Source organism: Epinephelus lanceolatus, chromosome 14 (assembly GCF_041903045.1).
Source record: "Epinephelus lanceolatus isolate andai-2023 chromosome 14, ASM4190304v1, whole genome shotgun sequence".
NCBI classification, from domain to species: Eukaryota; Metazoa; Chordata; class Actinopteri; order Perciformes; family Serranidae; genus Epinephelus; species Epinephelus lanceolatus.
In genome coordinates, this window is record NC_135747.1 from 41261541 (window position 1) to 41289270 (window position 27730).

The window sequence follows — 27730 nt, forward strand, 5'->3', positions numbered from 1 at the left end:
ACAGATGGTCCCTATTTGGGATAATAGAAGTATATTAATTAAGAGAAAATCCTGTTGTTATTATAAGGAATGAATGGACAGAGGTATCTGGTATTATTCATTTATTAGATTTTAACATATAATACTTTTGTGGGAAAATACAATCTTACAGGCATTTCCACAAGCAATGATTCAGTTAGTTACAGGCATCCTGATTTATTCTACAGTTATTCCACACAAGCCTTCAGTAGCTATGAATAGATGTAGTTAATTAGATAAAATAAATGCAATAATACATTTGTGAGGAGTGTTGTCACTTCAGTTTGTTTTCCATCACCCTTGATGCGAACACACAGTATGTTCCAAGGATACAGCAGTAATTTGACAGTCAAAATAAGAACCAGATAACTCTCTTTTTTCCCAACTCCACCTCAGGCTAAAGAAGCTCACTTAAAAATATTGAATGTTATATTTACAGATCAGACATTTTATATTCACTGCCTGCAAGTTTCCTGACGATAAGTACGTTAGGAGCACTCTCGATGACCTTCTTCTCATTCCAAATATTACAAAAAAGTTTATTTCCATTTTTTAGCAGAAGCTACAGTCCTTGGACAAATATAACATTGATAAAATTATTAGTACATGGGAGAAGGACCAAGGAATCCAATCTAGCCAGGAAGAGTGGTCTAAGATATTTTCATTGTCAAGTAAAATATTCTTATGTAATCGGTTAAATGAGAGCCAATACCGAATATTTCACAGGCTACAACGTACACCCCAGTTTCTCAATAAATGCAACTCCAATATATCTCCCATGTGTAAAAAATGTAAGAAAGAGTTGGAAATGCCCTTTTATTGCACGTTTTTGGAAAAATATTAAAAAAGAGCTTTGTACAATCTTGGGCATGGACATTAAAAGGGAACCTGCATTGTTTCTGTTGGGATTCTCTCTAGAAGGTCTCGATCTTAACCCCTCTCAGTACACTCTTATAACAAAACTCCTGTTACTAGCTAGACGATATATTTTGTCCCAATGGATTAAAGACAAACCCCCAACAGTAACGCAGTGGTACAGAGAAATTTATAGGGTCTTACCAATGGAAAGCCTCTCTGCTACCTTAGGGGAGAACAATACTTTTTTTTTTAAATCTGGTAACCAATTTTAGAGCATCTGCCATATGAAATTTCAGACTTACTACAGAGGGGTGGATTAAGAATGAATTCAGATTGATAGTTATTCCCTTCTTTTTTTTAAAACACAGGAATGGAGTAAATTTTCCTTTTGTGCTGTGCTTGTCCTGTGATGTATATTGTCGATGCTGCCATTTTGCTATGATTTGTGATTCAGGTGCTGTCATGCTTGTTTGTTTGTTTGTTTTTCTTTTTGTTGTCCTGTTTTGTTTTTCTGTTTCCTTTTGCATTCTGAAAATTAAAATCAATAAAATATATAATAAAATAAATAAATATTGAATGAGATTTACACATTTAGTGACTTCTGACGCCAAAGGTTTAATTTGGATTTAAATATTTGTACTTTGTGTAACTCAGATATTGACACCTTAGAACATCATTTCTCCTCTTTCTAATCTTACGACTCTAAATTATGAAAATATAAGGGTTGGTATCCAACTGGAGGACAAAGCAGAGTTTAGGATTAATAATTTCATTATTTTGGGAATATATTTTATTTACAAATGTCTTTTTTTCCCATAAAATTAGCCCCATCTTTCCTGCAAATTAGACTGTTCCTTTAAAAAATGTGTGAAATGCTGTGAAATTAGACAGACCCCACAGCTGTATGAATATCTGTGTACCTTAATTCCTGAATGCCCACATGTATTTTGTTTTTTATTTCATTTTTGTTCATTATTATTTATTTATGTTTTGTAGTTTAGCTCAGTTATATTAATACTGTAACCTGTATTTAAATGTCATATGATGAGCCTTTTTGATTGTAAATAAAATTCATAAGAAGATCTGTGGCCAGCAGGCACTGTAATGCCTCTTAGGAATGTAATTAGACCTACACCCAGATCTGGACCTTTACCCAGTGCAGCTGACTCCCCAGGAAGAAAAATCTGTTTCTCGCCACGTCTCCAAAATAATAATACCAGAGCTACACATGCCCTTTTTGTCATATTGGAATCATTCGAAAGGACAGTACAGACTTTTTGAAGTGGGGTTGTATGGGGTACCATAGACTGTCTTTTACATACAGTAGATGTCAGCCAGCACGTCCCCAGTTTGGAGAGGCAGGCTGAAGGTCCACATGGAAGCTAAGTAATGTGCCGCTGTGGAGGCGTCAGCAACAAAATTAATTTTAGCCACCTTAAAAAAGTCCTAACAAAAAAAAAGAAAAATCAATATGAGGTTAACTGTATACTTTATTTAGGATATATTTTCACTGCTTTACCTTAATGTCAGACACTGATTTCCAACTAAAAAATAAAGCAGTTATATCGCTCTCTTCAAAGCCAGACTCCATTGAGAAAAACAGTCATTTAGCATTGCCTAACACAGGAGCTGCTGGTCGACTGCTGCCTCAAACAATTATATTGTTTGTGTTATTGTGTGACTTTGGTGTTTAGAATAGTTAGTTCAGATTAACTAAAATCACAATCACAAATTAACTAACTGATCAAAGCACCAGTAGACCAGCAGCTCCTGTGTTCTGTGTGCTAAAATTACTGTATCTTTGGAACACGCTGTCTGATAAAGAGCTACAGTAATGAAAATACTCTCGATATAGCGCACACTTGAACTGACACTGATGGCTAAAATACATTTTGCTGCTACTCCCCTCCACAGCAGTGGATTACTTAGCTTCTGTGTTGACCTCCAGCCTGCTTCTCCAAACCGGGGGCGTGCTGACAAACGTACTGCATATAATATACTGTCTATGGGTAAGTACCTCATACAACCCAACTTCAAAAAAATCTGAAGTCTCCCTTTAACAGTGACTAGTTTCATTGCAGATCGACTTCATGTCCAGATGTACTTCTACTGTATAAAGTTAAAACTGGCTCCACACTAGCCGACATCCCAACTCTTCTTACATTAAAGGGTAACCTCCCCAGACAGCATGTTTTCTCCACATCCTGTGCAGCAGTAATGTTTGTGTGTGGCAATAGCGCCATACATCACAGACGGGTGTGGTCACAATTACCACAGATCACAGAGCACTCACAGCTATGACGTGCTGTGTGTGGTCGGACGTTCAAGAGACTGATGACTTCTAACCCTCAGACAAAACAACTTTGCTTTTACTCATTTTAAAATCAAAAGTGGACACACCCCTTAATGCATCAGTAATATTGATCCACTATACAAAAATAAAGGGGAAAATGGTGCTTTAAAAACAAATAAAACGATGAATTCACTGATACTGACAGGAGGCCAGAACAGGGAAGATGTGCTGTGTTCTTGGTACAAGTTCGGAGTCTGTGTGATGCATTGTGGGTGAACTCCAGGTGAGACGAGGCTGACAGCTGATGCCATAACAAGAATTTCAATATTCAAGATGAGAGGTGATGAATCTTTTTTTGTACCACACATTTTATACAACAGGGCAATTCAAAGTACATAACATATAGAACAAAATAAAGGATACAGATAACAATAAAAGATTAAAGACACCAAAGATAAATAAATACGATAACGTTAATTCACGAAACATTTTGCCTAGATATAATCTTAAAAAAATCCAGCGTCCATTATCTCCATGGTCATAAAGAGCTGAAGCTGCCCATTCCCTTGATAATATATATATATAGTCTTTTAAACAATCATTTATGGGGCGTCGGTAGCGTAGTGGATAGTGCCGGCGCCCCATGTATAGAGGTGATGCCTCGCTGCAGCGGTTGCAGGTTCGACTCCGGCTTGTGACCCTTTGCTGCATGTCAACCCCCACTCTCTCTCTCACCCCATTTCACTCTGTCCTGTTCATTAAAGGCAAAAAGCCCAAAAAATAATCTTAAAAAAAAAAAATCATCTATATTAAAACAATTGATGGACAGAATGATGGACACTGAGATATTTTCACATCCAGGATAGAGGACAAACTTAATATCATCTTGTCCCAAAAACATCTCACTGGGGAGTAATGCCACAGCAGATGCATGAGTGATTCAACATAAATGTGAAAGGGAGTGTATCTGCACGGTGTAATATACACCACCCTATGTAACACTTTTATTTGTAAAAGTCTGTAAAAAGAGCAAAAGTGCAGGAGAGAGGTGCAACAATAAAATTATTGTCTAAAATTATTTAAAATCAAGTTTAAAAATAAGTTTGCAGTCATTACAGGGAGGAGTAGAGGAAAATTTGATGTAAAAGTGGTCAGAGTTGGGGCTTGTCATCATCTGGGGGGTTATTCCAGGTTGGTGATGCATGATAACAAAAAGGAGAAGTGTTTTTAAATTTAGAATTAGTTATGAATGAATGAATATTGGTAACAGAGTTGTTTTGCTGTTTATGGCAAGAGAAGTTATTATAATTAAAAACACCTATTCTCATACATCAGTTTGATAAGTGCTCATGATGAAATAATGTATGCAGAGATGTTTTAATTACATGTAAGAATGTGTCAGTTACGCAAAGTTTGGGATGAGCTGCCACTAATCATACATGTTTATCTCCTGAATTATGGCGTGTTTCTATGGGGTGACTTTTCTGGGACATTTTGAGGTCAGAGAAATTATCAACGTGATTTTCAACACTGTTTTTTCAGAGATGATGGGAATACGCACACCCTCAGGGATGACTCACAGCAAAACACATGAGGTTTCAATTACAAGAGAGACGGGGGGGGGGGAAACGCCGAAACACAGTTCATTGCCCTGGGACATGATGTTTAAACGAGCCTGTGTGTCAGTGACAGATAAAGCACTGAGCGGACCTCTCTGACAGATCACAGCCTCTTCACTTGCAGAACAGACCGCTCTCACCTGGAGGACTGATCCCAGACATGAGGCTCTGTGTCCGGGCTGGAGCTTGGTGTCTCCTGCCTGTCCTGGTTCTTCTGACTGTCCTTCATGTCAAAGCTGAGGAGCAGCAGCCAAAGGAGAGACACTATTATATCGCTGCTGTCGAGATAGACTGGGACTACTCTGGCAATGACGCACAAAGGTAGGATACTGCTGGTTGGAGACTTAGACAAGAATTAAGGCAAACATTTTACATGCAGCAGGTGGTAAAGGCTATATTTCAATTATTCTCATTCTGTTATTATAATGAATAATTATTTAAATTATGATTTATTTCATTTCTGTCCACCTAAGCTCATCTAAAAGTCTTGACGCTCTGTTATTTAAGTTGTTTGTGCTTTGTAAAAACATTCCAGTCTGTCCTTGTTTCATTCCTCAGGCAGCCTGTTCTTCCTCCTATGATTAAATAATCATTACTACAACACACACACATTTACACACACACTGGGTCACACACATTAGTTGCAACACGGAGGGAAACTTGTGCCTTCATATCTCAAAGTCCATATCTGGTTGCTAATGCTGCACTGCTGTGTTTGACTTGTGCTTCTCTGGTGTGCTGATTCATGTTTTGTGTTTTTCCGTTATTCCTCAGGTCGGGTCCCACCTATAAGAAAGTGGTCTTTCGGGAGTATGACAAAGACTTCAAACAGGCTAAGACTCATCCCTCCTGGTTAGGTAAACTTCCCGTAGGGTTTCCACAAAGACACTGTCTGACTCTGATTCCTAGGAAACACTTCTCCTGTCCTCAGATCCCCTTTACACTCAGATGGTATCTTTCGTTTTCCAATTAATTCCCAGAATGTGTACTTAACAGATATTTCTCAAGAGGTTTCTTTAAAGGAACAATGTACTTTGGTACTAATTAGAGGGGTATTAAGGATGTGTTTAACTGGTACACATAGTAAGTGCCTGCTGATTTCTTTCAGTTTGTAAATTAAAAAAATAGATGGATTTGTTGGGCTGATCTGAATGCTTCAAAGTTTCAGGCGTTAATCAATGTTCAAATCAGTATTTAAATGCTCTATTTTTCTATACCATTACCCTCAAAAATAGATAGAATAGCCCATAAAGTAATATATAGCAATTCAATATTACTCGTTATGCATCAGTGTTAATTATTAGTTATTCTCAGACACGGACATTTAAACTTAGCAACAGGCCTAGTTTTGTGAGTACATCAGTCTGACCACCCGTGACAGGCTCACAGATACACTAGCATGATGTTGAAAAGGTCAAAATTTCAAAAGCTGGGCAAATTTAGGAAGCTTTGATTCATTACAGATATTGCCCCAAAAAGGGTATTCAGCCCTGGTAATTAGACAGATTATACAGATGGGTGGGAAACTTAAGTATAAATCTGAAATAAGTGTTGAATCAAAACAAATGCAGATGCGTCCTCACAGGCAACCCTGTTGCCAGGAAAAATGTTGGCATTGTACGTTTCTGCAAACCACAGACACGTTACATTTGTACATCAGTATGTAACAGATACATTGAAACTTAACAGCTCTTGTGTTAAATTGTGGTAAGAGATTTAGGTCCAAAAATGCTTGGTTCTGGTTAGGACAAGATCATGTTTTTGCATAAAACATTCACTCATGGTGGCACGATCCAGGCAGGAAGCACAGCGATGTTTTGGTGAAAAAACAACAGCTTTTTGTTGCACTATTCCCCGCTAGAAACACAGCGAAGGGTCTCGAAAAAACACCCAGGTTTGTTGGCGCGCATATATTGCGTTACTTTAGAAATGCTAATATGATACATATGAAACGTGCAGATGTAACACATCTGTGGTTTGCAGAGACGTGCATTTTCTTCTGGCGCCTGCCTGATACAAGGCATGAGGAGTCAAAGATTCACCTGTGGGAGATTTTGTAGACGTGTCAGGCAGCACTCTCCAACGCCGTAATTAAAACACCAAATTAGGGAATTGTATTTTGGATAAATGCTGTTCTATGTTAAGAATTATTAAAGCTGCACTGTAAAATATTTGACTGTACATTTACAGTAAATTACTGGCTTCTTGTTACTTTACTTTCGCAGTAAATTACTGTTTCATTTTCACAGTAAATTGTTGTGAAATAACAGCTGTCTACTGTGATCCCACTGTGGCCATGCCTGCATATTACTGTGATTTAGAAGTATGCTGCTGTAAATTTACTACATTTAACTGTAACCTCACAGTTAAAGCCTGTTACATTACTGTGATATTACAGTATGTTCCTGTAAATTCCCCAATTTAACTGTAACTTCACAGTTTGTGTACATCTGATTACTGTGATTTATCAGTATGCTTGTGTAAAATTTACTATATTTACCTGCATGATTTTCACAGTAAAATTCTGAATCTGGTCAAATATCACAGTAAAAGCCAATAATGTAATTTATTGTGAACTATTACAGTTACATATTTTAACTTCCTAGAAATAATTTGCAGTGTGTTCTGTAAACTCGTCGTGGCCCAACACCTTTATAAGACCGAAAAGAAAATATTCTTCAGGAACAGGAAAATATTACTAACGTTATACAGTTGGGCATATCTTTCCTTTAATGTGTCACCAGTGTCTAGAACAGCATAGGTAATGGGGTTTATAAGCAGCATGCAATTTTGAAGAATTGTAAAATTGTTAATAACTCTAACTACTGTTTCACTTGTGTCTTTTTTTTCACTTGGTTTTTTTTTTTTACAAATGCTAATAAATCAGCAGCTTTTTAACAACTGCTTCTATGAATTTTTTCCCTCTTTTCCCTTCTAATTAGTGCCACAGTATATTTAGCTCTCCAGGACCATTCCTAGTTAAATATTAATTCCTTTCCAGGAATGTATCAGGTGGATAAGAGAACATTACATTACCACGTATATAGGACATTGGTGATTTATATTTGCTGGTCAACAACAGTGTATAAACAACAGAGAAACAGTTTGACTTTATTTGACTTGTTCCGGTATGTCATGGTGGTGTGCCAAAATACACACGTGATGCAGACTCCACGTAACCCTAATTATGTGTTTCTCTGCAGGTCTGCTGGGACCCACGCTGAGGGCTGAGGAGGGCGAGACCATTGTCGTCACTTTCAGAAACATGGCCACCGGACCGCACAGCATGCACCCACACGGGGTCGCTTACGGGAAACAGTCAGAGGGTGGGTGCCTGTAAACGCAGCTGCGGATGAGTCTGACAGATGTGGCAAACCCAAAGACACCAGTAACATTCTCCCATACAGGCTGTCTGTCAGGGTCACTGCGGGGGCTCATGATGTTACACAAGATTGACCAACACAATAAACAACCTTGTTTGTCTTTTTCTAAAATATTAACCAGGACAGGCCGATTATCAAAGTAGACGGTACTGAAGTCCAACAGGAAGCACTGCTAAGCCTTAGGAAATCACTGTCTGAGTCCAGGAGAGAGAAATAACAGGACATCAGCACCAGTATGGATGGAGGAAATTAACACTAAGTGCCTCTTCATTTGGTCTTAATTCAAAAGTCAGAGTGCAGAGGAATTCAAAATTGATGACTAGCTTGCAGCAAACTCTTCATCTAAGTGGAATTCATCTCACAAATTTTGTTGGGAAAGTCAATAACCTCCTCAGACCCCTGCTCGGCAATGGGATTTCATTGATCTGACCGTTCCAATATGATTAAACCTCTCTGTGCATCCATAATGAAAGGTCTAACTCAGACTGATTTCTTTCTGCAGGAGCTAACTACTTTGACAACACATCCCAGAAAGAGAAAGAGGATGACGTCGTGCAGCCAAACAGCCAGCACGTTTACTACTGGGAGGTGACGTCAGATGTTTCTCCGCAGCTAAATGACCCCACCTGTCTCACCTACACCTACATCTCCCACAAGAATGTTGTGGAGGACTACAACGCAGGCCTCATTGGTGCTTTACTCATCTGCAAGCCCGGTAAGCAGTGGAACGTGGCTGTGTTTCAAATCACAAAATATCAGTCGTCACAGCATTTACATGAATTGTTTTTTTTTTTATCTCTGTCCTCTCTCTGCAGGCAGTCTGGATGAGACGGGGCAGCAGGTCAGCTTCCACCATGAGTTCGTCTTCCTCTTTGGGGTCTTCGATGAGACAGAGAGCAAGTACAAACCAAACGGCCACGCCAACCACGTCAAATACACCATCAACGGATACACAATGGGATCACTGCCTGGTGAGTCTGTCCAGTCATTCTGTTATTCATTGAGTCACAGAGTCAGTCGGTCGTTCAGGTATCCCTGGATATATTTTAAAACATGATATGCAGGTGACACATCAGGACGCCTCAGACTGAATTCTAGTTAATAGATGAATGTCTGCTCTGAGTCAGTGCAGAGTTTATTAACCTTATGTAGTCATGACAACAGTGTTGATGCTTCACGCTGCTATTGGTTACACTGACTGCAAAGACACTGATGACTTAAAGCCAGGTCTGTCCTTTTGTTACATAAGTATAAGGCTGGAGGACATGACTTTTCAAGCAATGGTAAAACTACCTGTCACAATCACTCAAATTCAGATATCTTGTTTTCTCTGACCAAAAGATATCCAGTTCACTTTTACTGAGGACAAAGAGAAGCAGTAGATTTTCACACTTGAGAAGCTACAAACATCAAACTTAAAGGGGACCTATTCTTCTCATTTCAGGTTCAGATTTGTATTTTGGGTCTCTACTAGAACAAGTTTACATGTTTCAGTGGTCAAAAAGCACTTTATTTCCCTCATACTCTCTGTGCTGGAACACTTCTTTCACCCTCCGTTTAAATCGCTCCATTTTAGTGCCTGTCTCCTTAAAGGCCCTGACACTCCAAGCTGACGGTCGGCCGTCGACCAAAGTCGGGCCATCGGTGAGTGTCTGTCGCCCTAGTTTTTGCGGTGTGTCCCGCACCGTCGGCACTTCGGCGGCTTTTTGGCCAATTGAGCATGTTGAATTGGCAGCAGAGCTTGTCGGTGAGAGAGATCACTCTGATTGGCTGTTCAGGTTTTATTTCCTCGCCCCTGTAGCAAGTGAATCTGCCTGTAGTGAAACCGGGGCTAACCGGTGCTTGCTCCTCAGGCTCCACTTCACTCAGCTGCCCCACAGACCCGCTGCTGCTTCCCACTTTAACCTGAATAACAAACCGGAGCTAGCTGGGAGGCTAGCGGAGCGTTAGCCGCAGCATGACCAGAGGGGAAGCACAGCCAGTTAGCCTCCGCTAGTCTCTGAGCTAGCCCCGGCTCTCCGTTTGGATCCAACCGGAGCACCGAGCCCTGGTTTGTTATTCAGGTTAAAGTGTGAAGAAGCAGCGGGTTTATCGGGCAGCTGAGTGAAGTGGAGCCTGAGGAGGAAACACCGGGACCGTCTGGATGTCATAGTCCGTGGAGGTGCTGCGGTGCTCGGCTGCACAGATAGGTGATTGATGTCGGTTTGGTGTGTCTGCACCTTAAGACCCCCTCCTTTCTGTAACTCAGTGTCTCTTCGCAAAAGTGCAGCAGGGATGACATTAATTTGTAGGCCAGCCCGGAAGTTAACATCAACCTGGTTCCCTCCACGAAAAGTCAACAAGAATTTTACCCTGGATTTTGGATTATTGCAGAATATAAGCTCTGTGGCAAACAAAAGCTAATGACACATATAACCTTCACAATAAACAAATTAAACTACAGTTGCGCGACTTTAACGTCACCATCACAATGAGTCTTTGGACTGTGGGAGGAAGCTGGAGCACCTGGAGGAAGCCCACGCTGACACAGGGAGAACATGCAAACTCTGCACAGAAGGGCTCCCCGACCCTGGGTTCGAACCCTCCTCTCCTGATTTGAGCCAGGAGCCGTCTTGCTGTGAGGTGACAATCCTAACCACTGAACCACCGTGTCACCTGCATTCATTCATTCATTCATTTTTCGTAACAGCTTTTCTTGCTGGAAACAGAGTATTCAGAGGGGTTGGATGTTTTTTACTTAAAGAGATCACTTTTACTTAAAACTCTGGTCACGTTTAATTTGAACATCTGACATTTAATATTATACATATGACAGACAATGAGAAAAAGCATAATGGCTCCCCTTTAAACTGTCTACAAATACACTTTAAAATAGGGCTACAGTACAATTAGCAGTAGTAGTAAAACCTCTCATTACAGTTTCATGAAGTCCAAGATGACGTCCTCAGAAACAGAGTTTTATTAATTATGTATTACGTCACTGTTATAACTACTGTTACTGACACGAATGATCTGAATACCTCTGTCACCACTGCTCATACTGAAGGTACAGGTTTATGGTGGTGGTGTTAAACGTCATGGTGTACAGTGTGTGGTGCACAGTCAGTGAAAAGACATTCACCAGATGTTCTTCATAAACAACACGGTTCAAAGATAAACACACAGAGTGACCAACAGTCTCCTCCTTCCTGTCCAGATGTCAGCATGTGTGCCTACGCCCCCGTGAGCCTGCACCTGGTGGGTATGAGCTCAGAGGCGGAGGTGTTCACAGTGCACATGAACGGCCAGGTTCTACAGCAGAATGGCCACAAAATGTCATCAGTGGGTCTGATCAGCGGCTCCACCGCCACTGCCAGCATGGTGGCGCTCCACACGGGCCGCTGGCTGCTCTCCTCACACACCAACAAGCACATGGAGGGTATGTGTTTTTTCTACTCGTGGAATAAACTGATCCATGCGGAAGCATATTGCATTCGCTTGACAAATAAAAAAAAAATCTGTTTTATTGAGTAATGTTTTCTGTTTTTCGGAGTATTTTTTTTTAATTATTTTTTTCGTGGTAATATTTTTTCCGTTTTTCGTGGTAATTTTTTTTCTGTTTTTCATGGTAATTTTTTTTCTTTTTTTCATGGTAATATTTTTTCTGTTTTTCGTGGTAATTTTTTTTTCTGTTTTTCGTGGTAGTATTTTTTTCTGTTTTTCGTGGTAATTTTTTTTTTCTGTTTTTCGTGGTAATAGTTTTTCATGGTAATTTTGTTTCTGTTTTTCGTGGAATTGTTTTTTTTTTTGTTTTTCGGGGTAATTTTTTCTGAGTTAAGAGAGCAATAGAACAACAGACACTTTCATTCCTTACTTGAGAGCTCGATATAATGGAAGCAAACATGACCCGCTTGTTTAGTTTAATCCAGTTTTACTTTGTTTTGAGATTGAGGGTTTTCTCTTAACTCAGAAAAAAATACTCAGAAAAACTGAAAAAATTACCCCGACAAACAAAAAACTGATCCATGCGGAAGCATATTGCATTCACTTGACAAATAAATAATGAAATCTGTTTTATTGAGTAATTTTTTCTGTTTTTTGGAGTAATTTTTTTATTTTATTTTTTTTTTTGTGGTAATATTTTTTTCTGTTTTTCGTGGTATTTTTTTTCTGTTTTTCATGGTAATATTTTTCCTGTTTTTCGTGGTAATTTTTTTTTCTGTTTTTTGTGGTAGTATTTTTTCTGTTTTTCATGGTAATAGTTTTCCGTGGTAATTTTGGTTCTGTTTTTTGTGGAATTTTTTGTTTTTGTTTTTCGTGGTAATTTTGTTTCTGTTTTTCGTGGAATTTTTTGCTTTTGTTTATCGGGGTAATTTTTTTCTGAGTTAAGAGAGCAATAGAACAACAGACACTTTCAAGTAAGTCTGCTCTCAAGTAAGGAATGAAAGTGTCTTAACTCAGAAAAAAATTACCCGAAAAACAAAAAAAAAATAACCCCCAAAAAAAGAAACATAATTACCACGAAAAACTGTTACCACGAAAAACAGAAAAAAAATTGCCACGAAAAACAGAAAAAAAAATTACCACGAAAAACAGAAAAAATACTACCATGAAAAACAGAAGAAAATTACCACGAAAAACAGAAAAAAATATTGCCACGAAAAACAGGAAAAAAAATACCATGAAAAACAGAAAAAATTGCTCAATAAAACAGATTTTTTTTTTAATTTGTCAAGCGAATGCAATATGCTTCTGTAGATCCAACATCCACCATGAATACATACATTTTACCAGTATAACTACATTTACAAGTGTGTTTCTGCCATTGCAGCTGGCATGCACAGTTTCGTGGACGTGAAAAAGTGTGATGGCTTCACAGCACCACGGCGAAGGATGACCATTGAGCAGAAACGATACAGCAGGGAGTGGACGTACTACATAGCTGCTGAGGAAATTGTCTGGGACTATGCACCTAATATGCCAGAACACGTTGACCAGTAAGCAGCATTTACAGACACGTCAGAGCATTTCATATGTTTCAGAGCATTTTTAAAAGTGTACATGCAAACTAATGAAACATCCCCCTGCAGCAAATATAACATTTGTATTTATGATTTATTTAAAGGGAAACTTTGATATTTTTCAACCTGGATCCTATGTTTCCATATTTTTTTGTCTAAGTGACTACTTGGGACAGCATTTTTTAAAACTGGTCCAGTATTGGGAGAGAGCTCTGCAGCTAGCTGCTGCGAAACCAGCTGCCATGTTACCACTCAGGGCATTTGTGCACCATCAATATATGTCCACTACAAGTGTTTGTTTTTGTCACAGACAGGCTCACAGTGTGTTCACACCCGACGCGAGTAAAATATTCACCTCGCTCTACTCCGCGAGTTTGACCACTGGAATATTTGTTTTTACTCGCGACATTCACGCGAGTCATTTGCGCAAGTAACGGTGTGTTCACACCGCTAGTAAATCAGACAAGTATGCTGGCCGGCTGGTTAAACAAAAAGGATCTTACTCTTAAACAAAAAGCTCTATCTCTGTAGGGACCCTTCCCATAATGTTGTCAGACACTTAAAACAATCTGAGCCTGTCAGTGGTAAAAACAAGCACTTATAGTAGATGTAAATTCATGGTGCACAAAATCCCTGTGTGGTTACATTTCAGTCTGTTTACCAGAGGCCGGCTGCAGCGGTCTCCTCTATACTGGACCAGTTTCAAACACAGTTTTTCCCATTAATCACTTAGACACAAAAAATTAGGTCCAGTTTAAAAAATACTGAAGTTACCCTTTAAGTGCTACTTTTGATTTGATACACATTGCTCTGTTGTCAAAGGGAGACATAATACTGCTGCTGATTAACATGTCTCTACCAATTAAACCTGCCTCTCTTTTCACTTTTGCTTTAAGCTAAACATATTATTTCCCATCTTTCACTCTTTCACTTCCATCTTTTCCATCTTCTGACTCTATTTGATCTTGAGAAACAGTCTTACACTGATTAAACACACTGGTGCCACACAGTTTGAAATGCAGTGCAGTCAAAATTAAATAAAATGTTATCTCTTTGTGCAGGGACTTTAAGTTGCAGTACCTGACACAGTCACCAACACGCATAGGCACAAGGTACAAGAAGGCCGTGTACACGATGTACACAGACGAGTCATTCACTCAAAGGTTGGAGTCAAAGCAGAGGAAAAATGAGCTGGGGATCTTGGGCCCAGTGATCAGAGCGCAGATCAGAGATGTCATCAAGGTGAGATCATATTCCATTCAATTAAATTTGTAGCACCCTACCAGCAGGATTATATTTCATAGTTCTTTACATAACACAAGATCAGAGAAATCAGAATTTAAGTTTGTGTTCATGCTAGCTGTAATAACTGTGTCCTAGAACTGGGGAATTATGTATGAAAATGGCTGCAGTTCATATTTAAACACTATCCAATTAAAGGTATACTATGCAGGATTTACCTACAGACTCAGACAGAAGTAATCCCTCTCAGTCATTTCTTACAACACAATGAAAGTGTGTGTTGGTGTATTTATCTGCGGAGTCTGCCCTCTGCCTGGACTTTATTTTTTATGTTGCTGTTAGGACTTTTTAGACACAGCTCTCAGGGTGAGGTTGGGATTAAAAGGTAGCAAATAGGTGCACACATCCAAGAGGAAGCTACAATAATCACAGACACAGCACTGAAAAAAAACCATAGTGAGGCAAAAAACCAAGCAGACAAAACTCAAGAATGAACCAGGCATTGGCTTTCACTTTACAGCTGGTAACGCTGTTTACAAACAGTAACCAACATTTCCTGCACAGTATACCCTTAATAAAGCTGAAAGTCTGCACTTACTGTCAATCAGTGACTGTGAGCACACAGAGCGAAAAGACAAATCATGTGTCACTCTCATAGTTTCATTCTAGACTTCAGGTCATCAGGGATAATATTAATCATTGTCTACCAGAGGTGTGGAATTGAGTCACATGACCTGGACTTGAGTCATACTCGAGTCACAAATTTTAATCACTTAGGATTCGACTTCACAAAATCAAATCAAATCAATTTTGACTTGAATATACTTGATACCTTCCACCAAACCCAAAGATTAAAAAGTACGATATTTAAAAAGTGTGACATGAATCAATTTTTTTTTTTTGTATTTCCTGAGCTGAATCTACTCATGTTAACTTAAATAATTTTATTTCATTTAAACATTTAATGACATACAATATTACTTTTAAGAAAAAAAAAAATCTTACAGAAAATTCGGGAAGAGAAAGTTATCAATATTTTTCCAATATGACATGAGTTTACAACAAAACAGGACAGAAACACACAAAATTCATTTGGTCATGATAAACTACTGGTTAATCCTATGAGCCCTAGGTGTTTTTGGGGTATTTTTACTACCTTTAGTTTTAAGCTCATATCACAGTCATTATAAAGGCTACATACACATGCTATAACTTGTTTTTTTCAGGACAATCTGGGCTAACCAGATTTGCCATCATTCCATGTCCTTCTATGTGCCTGTATTTTATATTAATTTTTATATCAATGAAAAAAACAAATCTGTGTGACTAAATTCTTACATTTTTACATGTATCTCAACATAGCAAGTTGGAAGTTGACATATTCTGCCATATATGAAGAGGGGAGACTCTCTGGAATCTGGCAATATAAGAACCATGATGGTGGGACATTCAGTCACTTCACAGTTGTCTAAAACATGTGGTTTGTGCCAGGCGGACATGATTGCCAGTATTTTTTCATTATTGCAAGAAATTCCATTGACTCATTCACAAGTCAAAAATGTGTTTTATCTGAAAGAAACATGCAATATTTACATCTAAGATCATAGAAAAATAGTCAACCAAGTGCAATGATGTCCTCCAAGATAATATTTGTTTTTCAGTTTCAGTTATATATTGGGGGGACATTTTGGGCATTGGTGGGGGGGCATGTGTCCCCCTCAATGTATATGGTGACTACGGCCCTGTCAGCATGCATAATTAGACTACAGTTGTCTGGGTGCGCAAAGGTGAAGTGGCTGGTCTTGTCATACAAAGTTTGATGGAGTGTCAACTGGACAATATGGAGATATTTGCATCTTGAAAGCTGGACTACAAATGTGGATAGACAGGGAGAAACACACGCAAGCCTGGTCTTACGTGGTAAGATACGATATTCCTCACTATATGAAGTGACTGATAACAAGATCTGTATAATGGGTTGTAAAGAAATTCGTCAGGACAATGAATCTGGATTTATAGCATGATGGGATGACAGCACAATGATGTGTGTGGTCCTGTGCTTTCATGTGATATGCGTGGCATTTCTGTGCGACCCTGCGTTCGTGAGTCATCTGCGATCATCCAAGAGTAATGCGTGTGCAAAGCTGTATGAAAGCTCTGCTATACATAATTTTAGTGAAACTTTATCCATTTTTTTCACTGTGAAAATATTGGACTACCGACAAGTGCTTGGCCTTGTCGGAAAGCTACTATTCTGTTTTTTCACGTGATATGCATGGCTCCTCGCTATGACGCATGCAGAGAAAATCAATAGAGAAGAACAGGTGTGAATTTGGACACACTATGCGTCGTTTGGGCCCATAGGGTTAATAGCGCTATATGCTATGAAAGTGTGATGTCAGCAGAACTTCTTTTATTATTAAGTTCAATTTAGCTTGTTTTAACAAGTAAATGCTAATTTAGAAAAGCATTCATTATATTTGTGGATTTATTTTATTACTTAGTTATTAAAATCAACCCGGTCTTACTCCAAAGTTGCTTGGGCAGTGACTTGTTCCGGCATGATACGCTGCTGGTCGCATTATTATATATGTGAGTAGGATGGTCGGAAGGAGTGGTGGATGGATCCAACAAACACCGACTTTCACCCAAGAGGCCACTGTTTACTCCCCGTAAGACTGTAAAGCCAAACCCTGTTCTTTTTTCTAAACACAACTACGTTTGTGTTTGCAAACGTAACCACATGCGTTTGGTGTTGAAGGAAAAAAAAACGTCAATTCACGGTGTTTTACCAACGTAGTGCTTTTATTTTGAAAACGACTGTATGCAAACTGTACATTTCCTGTGAAAACAGAAGTGTATTATGACAACAGACAATGCATGAAACAGGCTGAAGTTAACAAGGCGTCCCAGAACATCAACAACCAACACACCCAGGGTACCTTGGACATCATATGTGGACGTGGAAAGTCCATGACTTGGGTGCAAAGACCTTTGACTTCCTTGTGACTTGAAAGACATTAGCCCTTTTTAAACAGGAGTTGTGCAAATTTGCAGGAAAGCCCAATCAGTCTTTTTTCAGCATTGGCAGTATAAAAACAAAATCAGGGAGTGCAGCAAAATGCCGCCTACCTACTTTTGCTTATACAGAATGCGTCTTTTTCGGGGCAATGGGGGGCGTGAGCAAGTAACAAAACATGTAGCTCAGCGTGTGACATAAACAGTGACGTGGGAGGGAAGCCGCGGCTGGTCAGTCCTTCGGTGATTCTCTCGTAAGTCGGCCCGTTCTTCACTGTCCCCGTCATCTGACGGTTAATGGCCTCTTCGTTTGCGAGGACAAGGAGGGCGCACAATTCCTTGTCTCCCCAGTTGCTCATCTTTACAGTGTCTGTCAGGTTTGTGTTTCCCTCTTGCTACTAGCTGCTCGCTAATTCCTGCTATCAGCTGTTTCCTGTTAGTCCACCGCCAGTGGGTCCCAATGCGGCGTCATCAACAGCTCCTCCCACAAGTCATCAACAGTCCCTCCCGTGGCGGAAGGCCGCCTCGGTCTGTTTAAACTAAAAGGGTTCCACCAATATGTCTACCCTACGAGGCGGAAAATTGGGCACCTTGGATCAACTCGCCAACCGGCTCTGTGTGTCTAAACGCTCGCAGCTTGCTGGCAAAACGGCCCAACATTCAACAAAAATCTGGCAGTGTAAACGGGGCTAATGACTTGATCTCACCTCTGTTGTCTACTGTCATCAAACCTCTTCCTGTCCTGTTACAGATTGTTTTTAAGAACAAGGCCTCCAGGCCCTACAGCATCTATCCACATGGACTGACCATAGAGAAGTCAGATGAGGGAGTCAACTACCCAGCAGGAGGTACTAAATCTCTCCTCACAGTAAAACAGATGGATTTCTGTGGTGGTATGATGTACCCACTCTGGTTTCACCATATAAAAAGATTACAGTCAAACTGATGAGGTAAATCTTTATGTGTTTGCCAGGCAACCAATCTCATGGTGTTCAGCCAGGTGAGACACACACCTACATATGGAAAGTGGTCGACGAGGATGAGCCTTTTGACGCAGATTCTCGATGTCTGACACGACTGTACCACAGCGCAGTGGACACACCGCGGGACATCGCCTCAGGACTGATAGGACCAATCCTCATCTGCAAGAGTCGCTCCCTCAATATCAGGGGTGTGCAGGTAAAGACACTCATTCATTTTTAGGCATGCTTGCATATGTATAACAAATGTACATATTCCTACTCCATCCATTGAGAAATAAACTGTTAAAATTAAAAGTCGTAAATGAAACAATCAAAAATATTCTTCTGGTTTCTCTCCACAGCTGAAAGCAGACAAGGAGCAGCACGCCATGTTGGCTGTATTTGATGAGAACAAGAGTTGGTACCTGGATGACAACATTCGCCAATATTGCGATCGAAGCAAAGTCAACAAGGCAGACCCCAACTTTTATAAATCCAATGTCATGCACAGTACGTTTTTGCTATAATCAGACTGAAACTAATGAAAGCTTATTCTTTAAAAGATATGACATATTCACTAAAATTCATTAATATTCATATAAATCTCCTTACAGCAATTAACGGTTATGTGTTTGAGAGCGGACCGCTCTTGGGCTTCTGCAATGGTGAGGTGGCAACATGGCACGTGTCCAGCGTAGGAGCACCAGACTTCATCCAGACAGCTACTTTCTACGGCCATCCGTTTGAGCTGAATGGACGAACGGAGGACTTTCTCAGCCTCTACCCTATGACTGGAGAGACAATCACTATGAACATGGACAACATCGGTCAGTCAGGGCTTACAATGCCTCTTTTAATGTCAAATTATATATCATGTAGGGAAACCTTTAACTTGAGAAAATACTCTGACAACAGAAAGTCAGTATGGTACCATCTGAAATGTCTGTGCATGAAATGCTGCAGCTTTGTATTTTAATGGATGATTTTTTTGTATCCCTCTCAAACCAGGTGTCTGGCTCATGGCTACTCTGAATTCCCATGAGACAACCAAGGGAATGCGTGTAAAGTTTCAGGATGTTGAGTGCTTTCGCGACCGCCAGTATGAGTACAACGACTATGACGATAATGAAGAATTCACAGAATTTACTTTGTGGAAACCTCTCAGCTTGGATGAAATCAAAAAGGAAGAGGAGAAGAAAATACCTGAGAAAAAAAAGCCAGTGGAGCCAGATTATTACACGGAAATGTTTGCAGATGAATTAGGTCTCAGGTCTCTGAAGAACCAATCTACTATATCAGATGTGGAGCTGCTTGACCTCTCCATCCTCGAATATGATACTATCGATGTGCCTGAAGGAGATACTCATGTAACCGTTAATTTCACTGAGACAAGGAATAAAAACAAAACATCTACTCCAAAACCAAATGCTCTAAATGACACATTATTATCAAATGGGAAAGAAGAGGATGGACTAAACCTTACAGCAGTTAATTTGCTGAAGCAAAGCATGAGCGAGAATACAATACATTTGCAGAACAGTAGTGCGCCATCAACTTCTGACAATTCTTCTGTGCATAAAACAGAAAACACAACAGCTCACAATGCTACGTTGTTATCAGATCTAATGAACACAACCCTGACTGACGCCAACAAGACTTCTGTGGGTGGGATCTTGGTGGAGGACTCCGAGGAGACAATCACCAGAGGGGACGTGTTTTCTTACTCTACGCCTTTGTCCAATTCCAGCACCAACAATCTCCACAGTGCACCAGAGGGCAACACCACAAAACAGGAAGATAAGAATAACACTGCAGCTGACATGTCAGCAGATGGAACGCACCATTCTTTGTCTATTCCAGCGGCTGATGTTGAAGAGGTCGACATCAACAGTCTTATCAGAAGCATCTTGAACATCTTCGAGCTGAGGTTGGAGAGCACAGATGACAAAATCAGTGACAAGGACTCGCTGACCACCACAACAGAGCCAGACAATGAGCTTCAAATGAACTCCTCTGACATTATCCCCACCAATTCCAGCCTTGAAAATGTAACACACGATTTACTCCAAAATGGGTCCTTACAGAATGTCACGGTGGATATGTCCAAATCAAATTCATCAGGGAAGATTAGTTTAGAAAGTAAAAAGAATGCCTCAAATCTTCTTGGTGAGTTGAGCCATGCATCTACTGCAACAAGTGGCAATGACTCCCTGATCACCACTGCAGAGCCAGAGAATGACCTCCAGCATTCCAGCATTGAAAATGTAACACACAAGTTGCACCAAACTGGGCCTTTACAGAATATATCGACATTAAATTCATCAGCAGAGATTATTTCAGAGAAGAAGAATGCCTCTAATCTTCTTGGTGAGTTCAACCACACATCGTCTGCAAAAAGCTTCTCCAATGACACTTCTGAGGAGCCAACAGCGCCAGACAGCATTGAAGAAGAAGTGCATATCTACCTCACAGAAAACAGTACGCAGGTGATTAAAACCACCTCCATCAAAACGCAGGGCCACAACTGGACTTATGATGGAACTCACCAACTGGAACCCGGGGATATTCCTGACTACATGATGAAATATCTCGGAAAAGAAACCCCCAAAACGACGCCAACTCCAAAAAAGAAGGTCAGGAGGGTGAACCTCCGACATTGGCCGCAGAAGGGTCAGGGCATGAAAACAAAGAGGAGGAAGGAGTACAAGCCTCAAGCCAGGAGTGGCTTACCGTTCTCTCCTCGTGGGTTCCATCCAGGCATGACCCCGCGAGGGTCACGACCCCTTGCACTGCAGCCTGTCTCTGATGAAGCGGAGCTCATTAACATGCCCGTGGTCATTGGTGTGCCCCGGCCTGATTTCAGTGACTACGAGTTGTACATTCCTGGGGACGAACCACATCATCTAGAGCCAGTTACCGAAGATTTGAATCGAGATGAATATGAATATGTGACCTATGTAGACCCCTACAGCAGTCATGAAGACATAAAGAATATCAACCTAGATGACACCACCAAATACTACTTAAAAAACTCAGGCCCGAATGTTCGGACTTATTTCATCGCTGCAGAGGAGGTTGAGTGGGACTACAGTGGCTACGGACAGAGGTAAGCTCAGAGATATGAAGAGCTCACACAACATTTGAAAAGACATGATTGTTACGATTTTTTGGAGAATTGTACAGCAGGTACACATTGGTACACAAAGCTGAAATATGTCCTGTTCTCACCACAGGAGGCAAGACAAGTCGCAGCAGAACAGCCGAGAAACTAAGTTCACTAAGGTGGTTTTCCGAGGATACTTGGACAGCAGCTTCAGCACACCTGACATCCGTGGAGAGATGGACGAGCATCTAGGCATCCTGGGACCTGTCATTAAGGCGGAGGTCGGACAAAGCATCATGGTAAGACTGTCAGCTTCTGATTCTTCTGGGATCTCACATTTTCTTATTTTATTTCCTGTGTTAAGCTTCCCTTTCATCACTACCTCTGCCCAGGAGGTTTTGTTTTGGTTCAGTTTGTTTCTTTGTCAACAAGACTTTGTAAAATCTACTGGCACCACTTTCGTGAAACTTGGCGAAAGGGTGTAGCGTTAGCCAAAAAAGAACCCTTGAAATTTTGGACCAGATTCAACTTTTAGATTTAGATTTAATATTTAGATTTGGCATTTAACATTTATATTTAATTTGTCAATTTGTATGTAATATATTGTCTTTCATGAAATTTATGAAATGTCAGGAAAACGAGCTAAATTTCAGGAAAGTGAGCTAAATATAATCAAAATATATCAGCTAGAAAATTGTAACCTAATTTTTAAATCAGGCGCCCTACGAGGGACGAGCTGTTTCACCGTATTTACAGTCTTTGTGCTAAACTAACATAACTGTCCAAAGTTTTCATCAAACTTTTTGCAAGAAAATTAATAAGAGTATTTTCCAAAATATTAAACTATTCCTTTACAGCCATGATTACCCAACCACAGGATGTGTCTGTTTGTCTTGCAGGTGGTGTTCAGGAACAACGCCAAGCGTCCTTACTCTTTACATCCAAACGGAGTTTCCTACACGAAGAACACAGAGGGTCTGTCCTACGAGGATGGCTCCAAGTACTGGCATAAATATGACAATGAGGTTAAGCCCAACACCACCTTCGCATATATGTGGAAGACCAGTTCTATGGTTGGGCCATCGCCAGGAGAGTCTCACTGTCGGACCTGGGCCTACTATTCAGGCGTTAATCCTGTGAGTAATCTGAACTTTGCGGACAATTATTGAATAAATGCTATTTACAAATAGAAATTAAAGAAACATTATGCAAATTTTAGTTGATTGTTGAGTCTCAGAGTTTTAGACCTGGTATTGACACATGATACGTGATCCAAACACAAGTGAACAGTGGAGACACGCCTCTGTTCACACCTGTGTCTATCATGTGTCTCCAGCTGACCGTGTGTGTTCAGATTTCATTACTGCCCCACGCACATGTTATTAGCTGGCTTTTAAAAGAAACCACAGAGTCAGCGGATCGTGAGGGAGCAGGCAGGGCATTCCAAGATGTAGGTGCTACGGTCGCAAAAGCTAAATCACCTCGTGTCTTAAGATGAGTGCAAGGGACAGACAACAAATGTAGTGTAGTCTGACCGTGTAATGCTCTGTAAGCAAGGATGAGAATTTTAAACTGGATCCTGAACCCAACAGGGAGCCAGTGAGGGGATTTTAGTGTAGGCACTAGTGGACCATTTCTATTGCAGAGTTCAAAGGGTCAAAACCACTGTGTATAGAGTTGGAGTTTCTGACTGTGGCACCCCCTAGTGGCAGCATAAAAACATTCAACAGGCTGAAAGTAACTCACACTGCACCGATTTTCAACAGGACTGTGTAATTTTTCTACAAACACAAACTCACACACAGATGTGTTTGGGTTGAGCACGGTGGAGTGTATTCACTTTAGGGTATGTACTGTCTCTTAGGAGAAGGATATCCACACTGGATTGATTGGGCCTTTGCTGGTGTGTCGAGAAGGAACCCTGACCAAGAAGTTACCAGACATGAGGGAGTTCACGCTGCTTTTCATGACCTTCGATGAGTCGCAGAGCTGGTACTACGAGGACAACCGTGAGAAGATACAGAGGAGAAGCCGAAGGAGATTTATGGACCCCGACTTCAAGGACAACCTCAAGTTCCACTGTAATGCATTATACACTTTCAGCTAGCCTGGTTTAACTGATCCTCCTCCCCAAATCTTTTGATCATAAGATATAACATGCAAATTTAAACACATTTAGTATATAAATCCACTGTTAATAATCTATTACTGTGTCAAAAAGTCCACAGTATCTGTAGGTAGAATTCACTGAGTTGCATTAACTTTTTTCCGTGCATTCAAGAGTTATCAGTTACACAACAGAAAAACAAAGTCACCTGACCAAACATCATCAAAATGTCTTCTTGTCTGTTTTTTTCTTCAGCCATCAATGGCATCATATACAACCTGAAGGGCCTGAGGATGTACACCAACCAGCTGGTATGCTGGCACCTGATCAACATGGGCTCTCCCAAAGACTTTCAGAGTATCCACTTCCACGGACAGACGTTCCTCCACAAGAAGCACACCAGCTACAGACAGGCCGTTTATCCTCTGCTGCCAGGTGAGCAACATACTGTCTGTTTCTTAAAGGGACAGTTCACCCTCGAAGCCCCTCTATGCAGAGTTTGCATGTTCTCCCTGTGTCAGCATGGGTTCTAGGTGCTCCAGCTTCCTCCCACAGTCCAAAGACATGCAGGTTAACTGGTGACTCTAAATTGTCCGTAGGTGTGAATGTGAGTGTGAATGACTGTCTGTCTCTATGTGTCAGCCCTGTGATAGTCTGGTGACCTGTCCAGGGTGAACCCTGCCTCTCGCCCAATGTCGTCCAGGATAGACTCCAGCCCAAGTGGTTACAGAAAATGAATGACTGAATGTATTTGGTGTCGACAGCGTAGCAGAGACAAGATGTTTCAACTAAATCACTGAATCAAACTGTGTTTGCAGGAAGCTTTGCTACTCTGGAGATGAATTCATCCAAACCTGGCCTTTGGCAGCTGGAGACAGAAATTGGTTTGAACCAACAGAAGGGCATGCAGACCCTGTTCCTGGTTCTAGATAACGGTACAAACACCTACACAACCCTGCAGCATTAAGACATACTGTCATGTTGTGTTTTCATATTGAGCTTTTGCTTTTGTCTCCTTCAAGACTGCTACCGTCCACTGGGTTTAGAATCAAGCAGCGTGAAAGACAACCAGATCACAGCAATCAACACGAGAGGTAGCCATGCCTCCTTCTGTCTGCACCCATCTGTTTTACCAAATGCACCGTGTACCGCAGTAAAGTTCTGTGTCACTGGAGGAATGACAATATTTTAATCTTTGTAGGATACTGGGAGCCATTTCTGGCCAGACTGAACAATCAGGGTAAATACAACGCATGGAGCACAGAGCAGAACCACAGCTGGATTCAGGTATGGTGTTATAAGTGTGAATGTGTGTTTGCGTTTAACTATATTTGCATGTGTGCGCTTGCTTTCCACGTGACAACAATCTGCAACCTGTGGACCTCCCCCTGTACAGGTGGACTTCCAGCGGCCAGTTGTGATCAGCCAGGTGGCCACGCAGGGAGCCAAGCAGATGTTCTACTCCCAGTACACGACGAAGTACATGATCTCCTACAGCAACGACCGCAGGAAGTGGATCTTCTACAAGGGCGACAGCAGGGACCTCAGGAAGGTGGGAGTTTGACCACTTTGGATCAATGCAGCTACAAACTAAGTGAGACGTGTGCGATTGCTTATTTTTCTTCTCGCTGTCTCTTTCACCAGATATTCACTGGGAACCAGAACGCCTATGATCCAAAAACAAACACCTTCCTTCCTCCTATGGTTGGACGGTTCATTAGGCTCCACCCCATCGAATGGTACAACTCGGCTACAGTGCGCATGGAGTTCTACGGCTGTGAGCTCGACGGTAAGATGTTACTGTATTAGTTTTTCATTTCATTAACCTTTATTTAAACAGGAAGTCCACAAGAGTTCACAAAATATGCACAATACATTTTTTGGTGCGGTTACATAGGTTAGGTTTAGAAAAATAAAGTTACGTAGTTTAGGTTCAGAAAAATAAAGTTACGTAGGTTAGGTTTAGAAAAATAAAGCTATACTGTATATGTTAGGTTTAGGGAAAAGAATAATGGCTGGCCATTGTTACATTACGTACTTAACATAAGGTTCTGTACTTGGTGTAACATGTTTGCTCGACCCATTCACCTCTATCTCCTCACGCAGACTTTCACTCTTAATACAACTTCCTTCTTTACTCCCGTCAGCACATTGGTAATATGATCGCAAGCTTTAAGATAACGTGGGTTACATATGACTACTGGTGCATTAGTTTTGATAGGTTTGAGCAACATTTAGATTGATAGATTGAGAGTTGATCAATTTGCAAATCTGACCAAAGGTGGCATTGTGACAGTATTTTGTATATTTTATGATAACTACAAATACATTAGTTACGACATGACACCTAAATGCATGTGCACATGCACTACATGCTCCAGTATTGTCATAGAGTTTGGGTTCCTGTAAACGTGACATTTCTTACCTGCTGCCTCAGGCTGCTCGGTGCCTCTGGGGATGGAGAGCAGACTGATAGAAGACCGTCACATCACAGCGAGCTCCTCAGCCTCCAGCTGGTACTCTGGACCCTGGAGGGCCTCCCTTGCACGTCTCAACACACAGGGCACCATCAATGCATGGCAGGCTAAGGTAAAATCCTATTAGTGACATGACCGGTCTAAATTAAAGGGATAGGTCTGATTCTTAGAAGTGGGGGTGTAGGAGGCACGTATCCATAATCAGTGAATTACATACAGTAGATGTCAGTCAGCACGCCCCCAGTTTGGAGAAGCAGGCAGGAGTGCCAACATGAAACTCTAGCAGTGGACTCTGCTGGCAACACTTTTTAGCCACTTTTAAAAAGTTCTACCTTAAAAAATCAATATCAGTTTACGTGTACACTTTGTTGAGAGTATTTCTAATCACTTTACCTCTCTGTCAGACGGCCCCTTACAACAGGGAACCCGTTAACAGCTTCAGTTTCCAGTATCTCACTGAAAATATATCAAACAACCCCACACACAAAAATCCAGACTATCCCTCTAATGCATTTAAATTCATATTGAACATCAGGTAGAGCGTCTCAGGATCTGAGTGACCTGCAGTATACACACACCTGCTTCTCCAAAATGTGTGTGCATGCTAAATTACAAGGCAAACCTACCATCTCTCTCTGTGTCCTCTCCTCCACAGTATAGTGACATGCATCAGTGGCTTCAGGTGGAGCTGCCCCAAATAAAGAAGATCACAGGTATCATTACACAAGGAGCCAAGTCTCTGGGGACAGAGATGTATGTCATGTCCTACTCTCTGCAGTACAGCGACAACGGGATACACTGGACCCACTACACAGATGATGAGAACATCTCTTTCAAGGTGAGCTGAGGCAAAAAAAAAAATACTTTAGTAAAACATTTTGTAATTAACCAGCTCACAGGCGGCTGGAGTTTTCTTTCACGGTCACATAGACGTGATTCTAAATTCTCTTTCTCATCAAACGCAGACTTTTTTGGGAAATAAAGACAACAACGACCACATGAGGAACTACATCTACCCTCCGATTTTCTCCCGCTTCATCCGCATCCTCCCCAGAAGATGGAGGAACTCCATCACCATGAGAGTAGAGCTACTGGGCTGTGATTTTGAGTGATGATACACAAAGACACAAATCCATAGCAACTGATGTCAGGTCAGGTCAACCGTGCACATGCAGACTGAAACACTCAAAGTGTACCCCCAGACTAATGCACTTCAACTTCCACACATACGGTCATGTATGAAGGATACTACATATATAAAGTAACTAAATCACAGCCAACACATGCAGACATTTGTTGCTTAGGCTGTCTGTAAAGCTCATCCTATACAGTGTTTTATCATACAAATATATGGCCAGTTAGAATGAGTTAAAGGAGCAGTGTGTAAGATTTGAGGAGGTTTAGTGACATCTAGTGGTGAGGACTGCAAATTGCAACCAGCTGAAACTTCTCCTGGTCAGAATTCCTTCAGTGTTCAATGTTTAGGAGGTTTTTACCATGAGCTGAATTATCCACAGAGGTCTCTTCCTCGCCGAAATTAACGGACCAGGTGATTTAAACCGGTAAAAATAGTGAATAAAGTAGTTTCATGTTTAGATATCGGTGTTTTTCATACACTCTCGTCGACAGTGGCCGACACGATAACGCAAT

At 40.8% G+C, this 27730-nt stretch overlaps 1 protein-coding gene across 1 annotated transcript; it reads left to right on the top strand.

Moving 5' to 3' along the window:
* The first annotated feature begins 4843 nt into the window (after nt 1-4843).
* f5 (coagulation factor V) lies at nt 4844-27337 on the top strand. The gene is made up of 25 exons (XM_033618131.2): nt 4844-5109; nt 5563-5645; nt 7992-8114; nt 8674-8886; nt 8987-9142; nt 11368-11589; nt 12982-13147; nt 14233-14413; nt 18183-18279; nt 18405-18610; nt 18756-18903; nt 19008-19220; nt 19402-21499; nt 21627-21795; nt 22396-22632; nt 23361-23577; nt 23859-24038; nt 24422-24538; nt 24626-24697; nt 24805-24890; nt 25000-25155; nt 25248-25392; nt 26041-26192; nt 26736-26918; nt 27046-27337. The coding sequence occupies exons 1-25, from the start codon at nt 4949-4951 to the stop codon at nt 27190-27192; spliced, it is 5928 nt and encodes a 1975-aa protein (XP_033474022.2). The 5' UTR covers nt 4844-4948; the 3' UTR covers nt 27193-27337.
* Nucleotides 27338-27730: the final 393 nt, after the last annotated feature.

Coding starts and splice junctions, on each gene's coding strand:
- f5 (XM_033618131.2), top strand. CDS start 4,949: ATGAGGCTCTGTGTCCGGGCTGGAGCTTGGTGTCTCCTGCCTGTCCTG. Junction 9,143..11,367: donor CACAATGGGATCACTGCCTG/GTGAGTCTGTCC, acceptor CTTCCTGTCCAG/ATGTCAGCATGTGTGCCTAC. Junction 14,414..18,182: donor AGATCAGAGATGTCATCAAG/GTGAGATCATAT, acceptor GTCCTGTTACAG/ATTGTTTTTAAGAACAAGGC.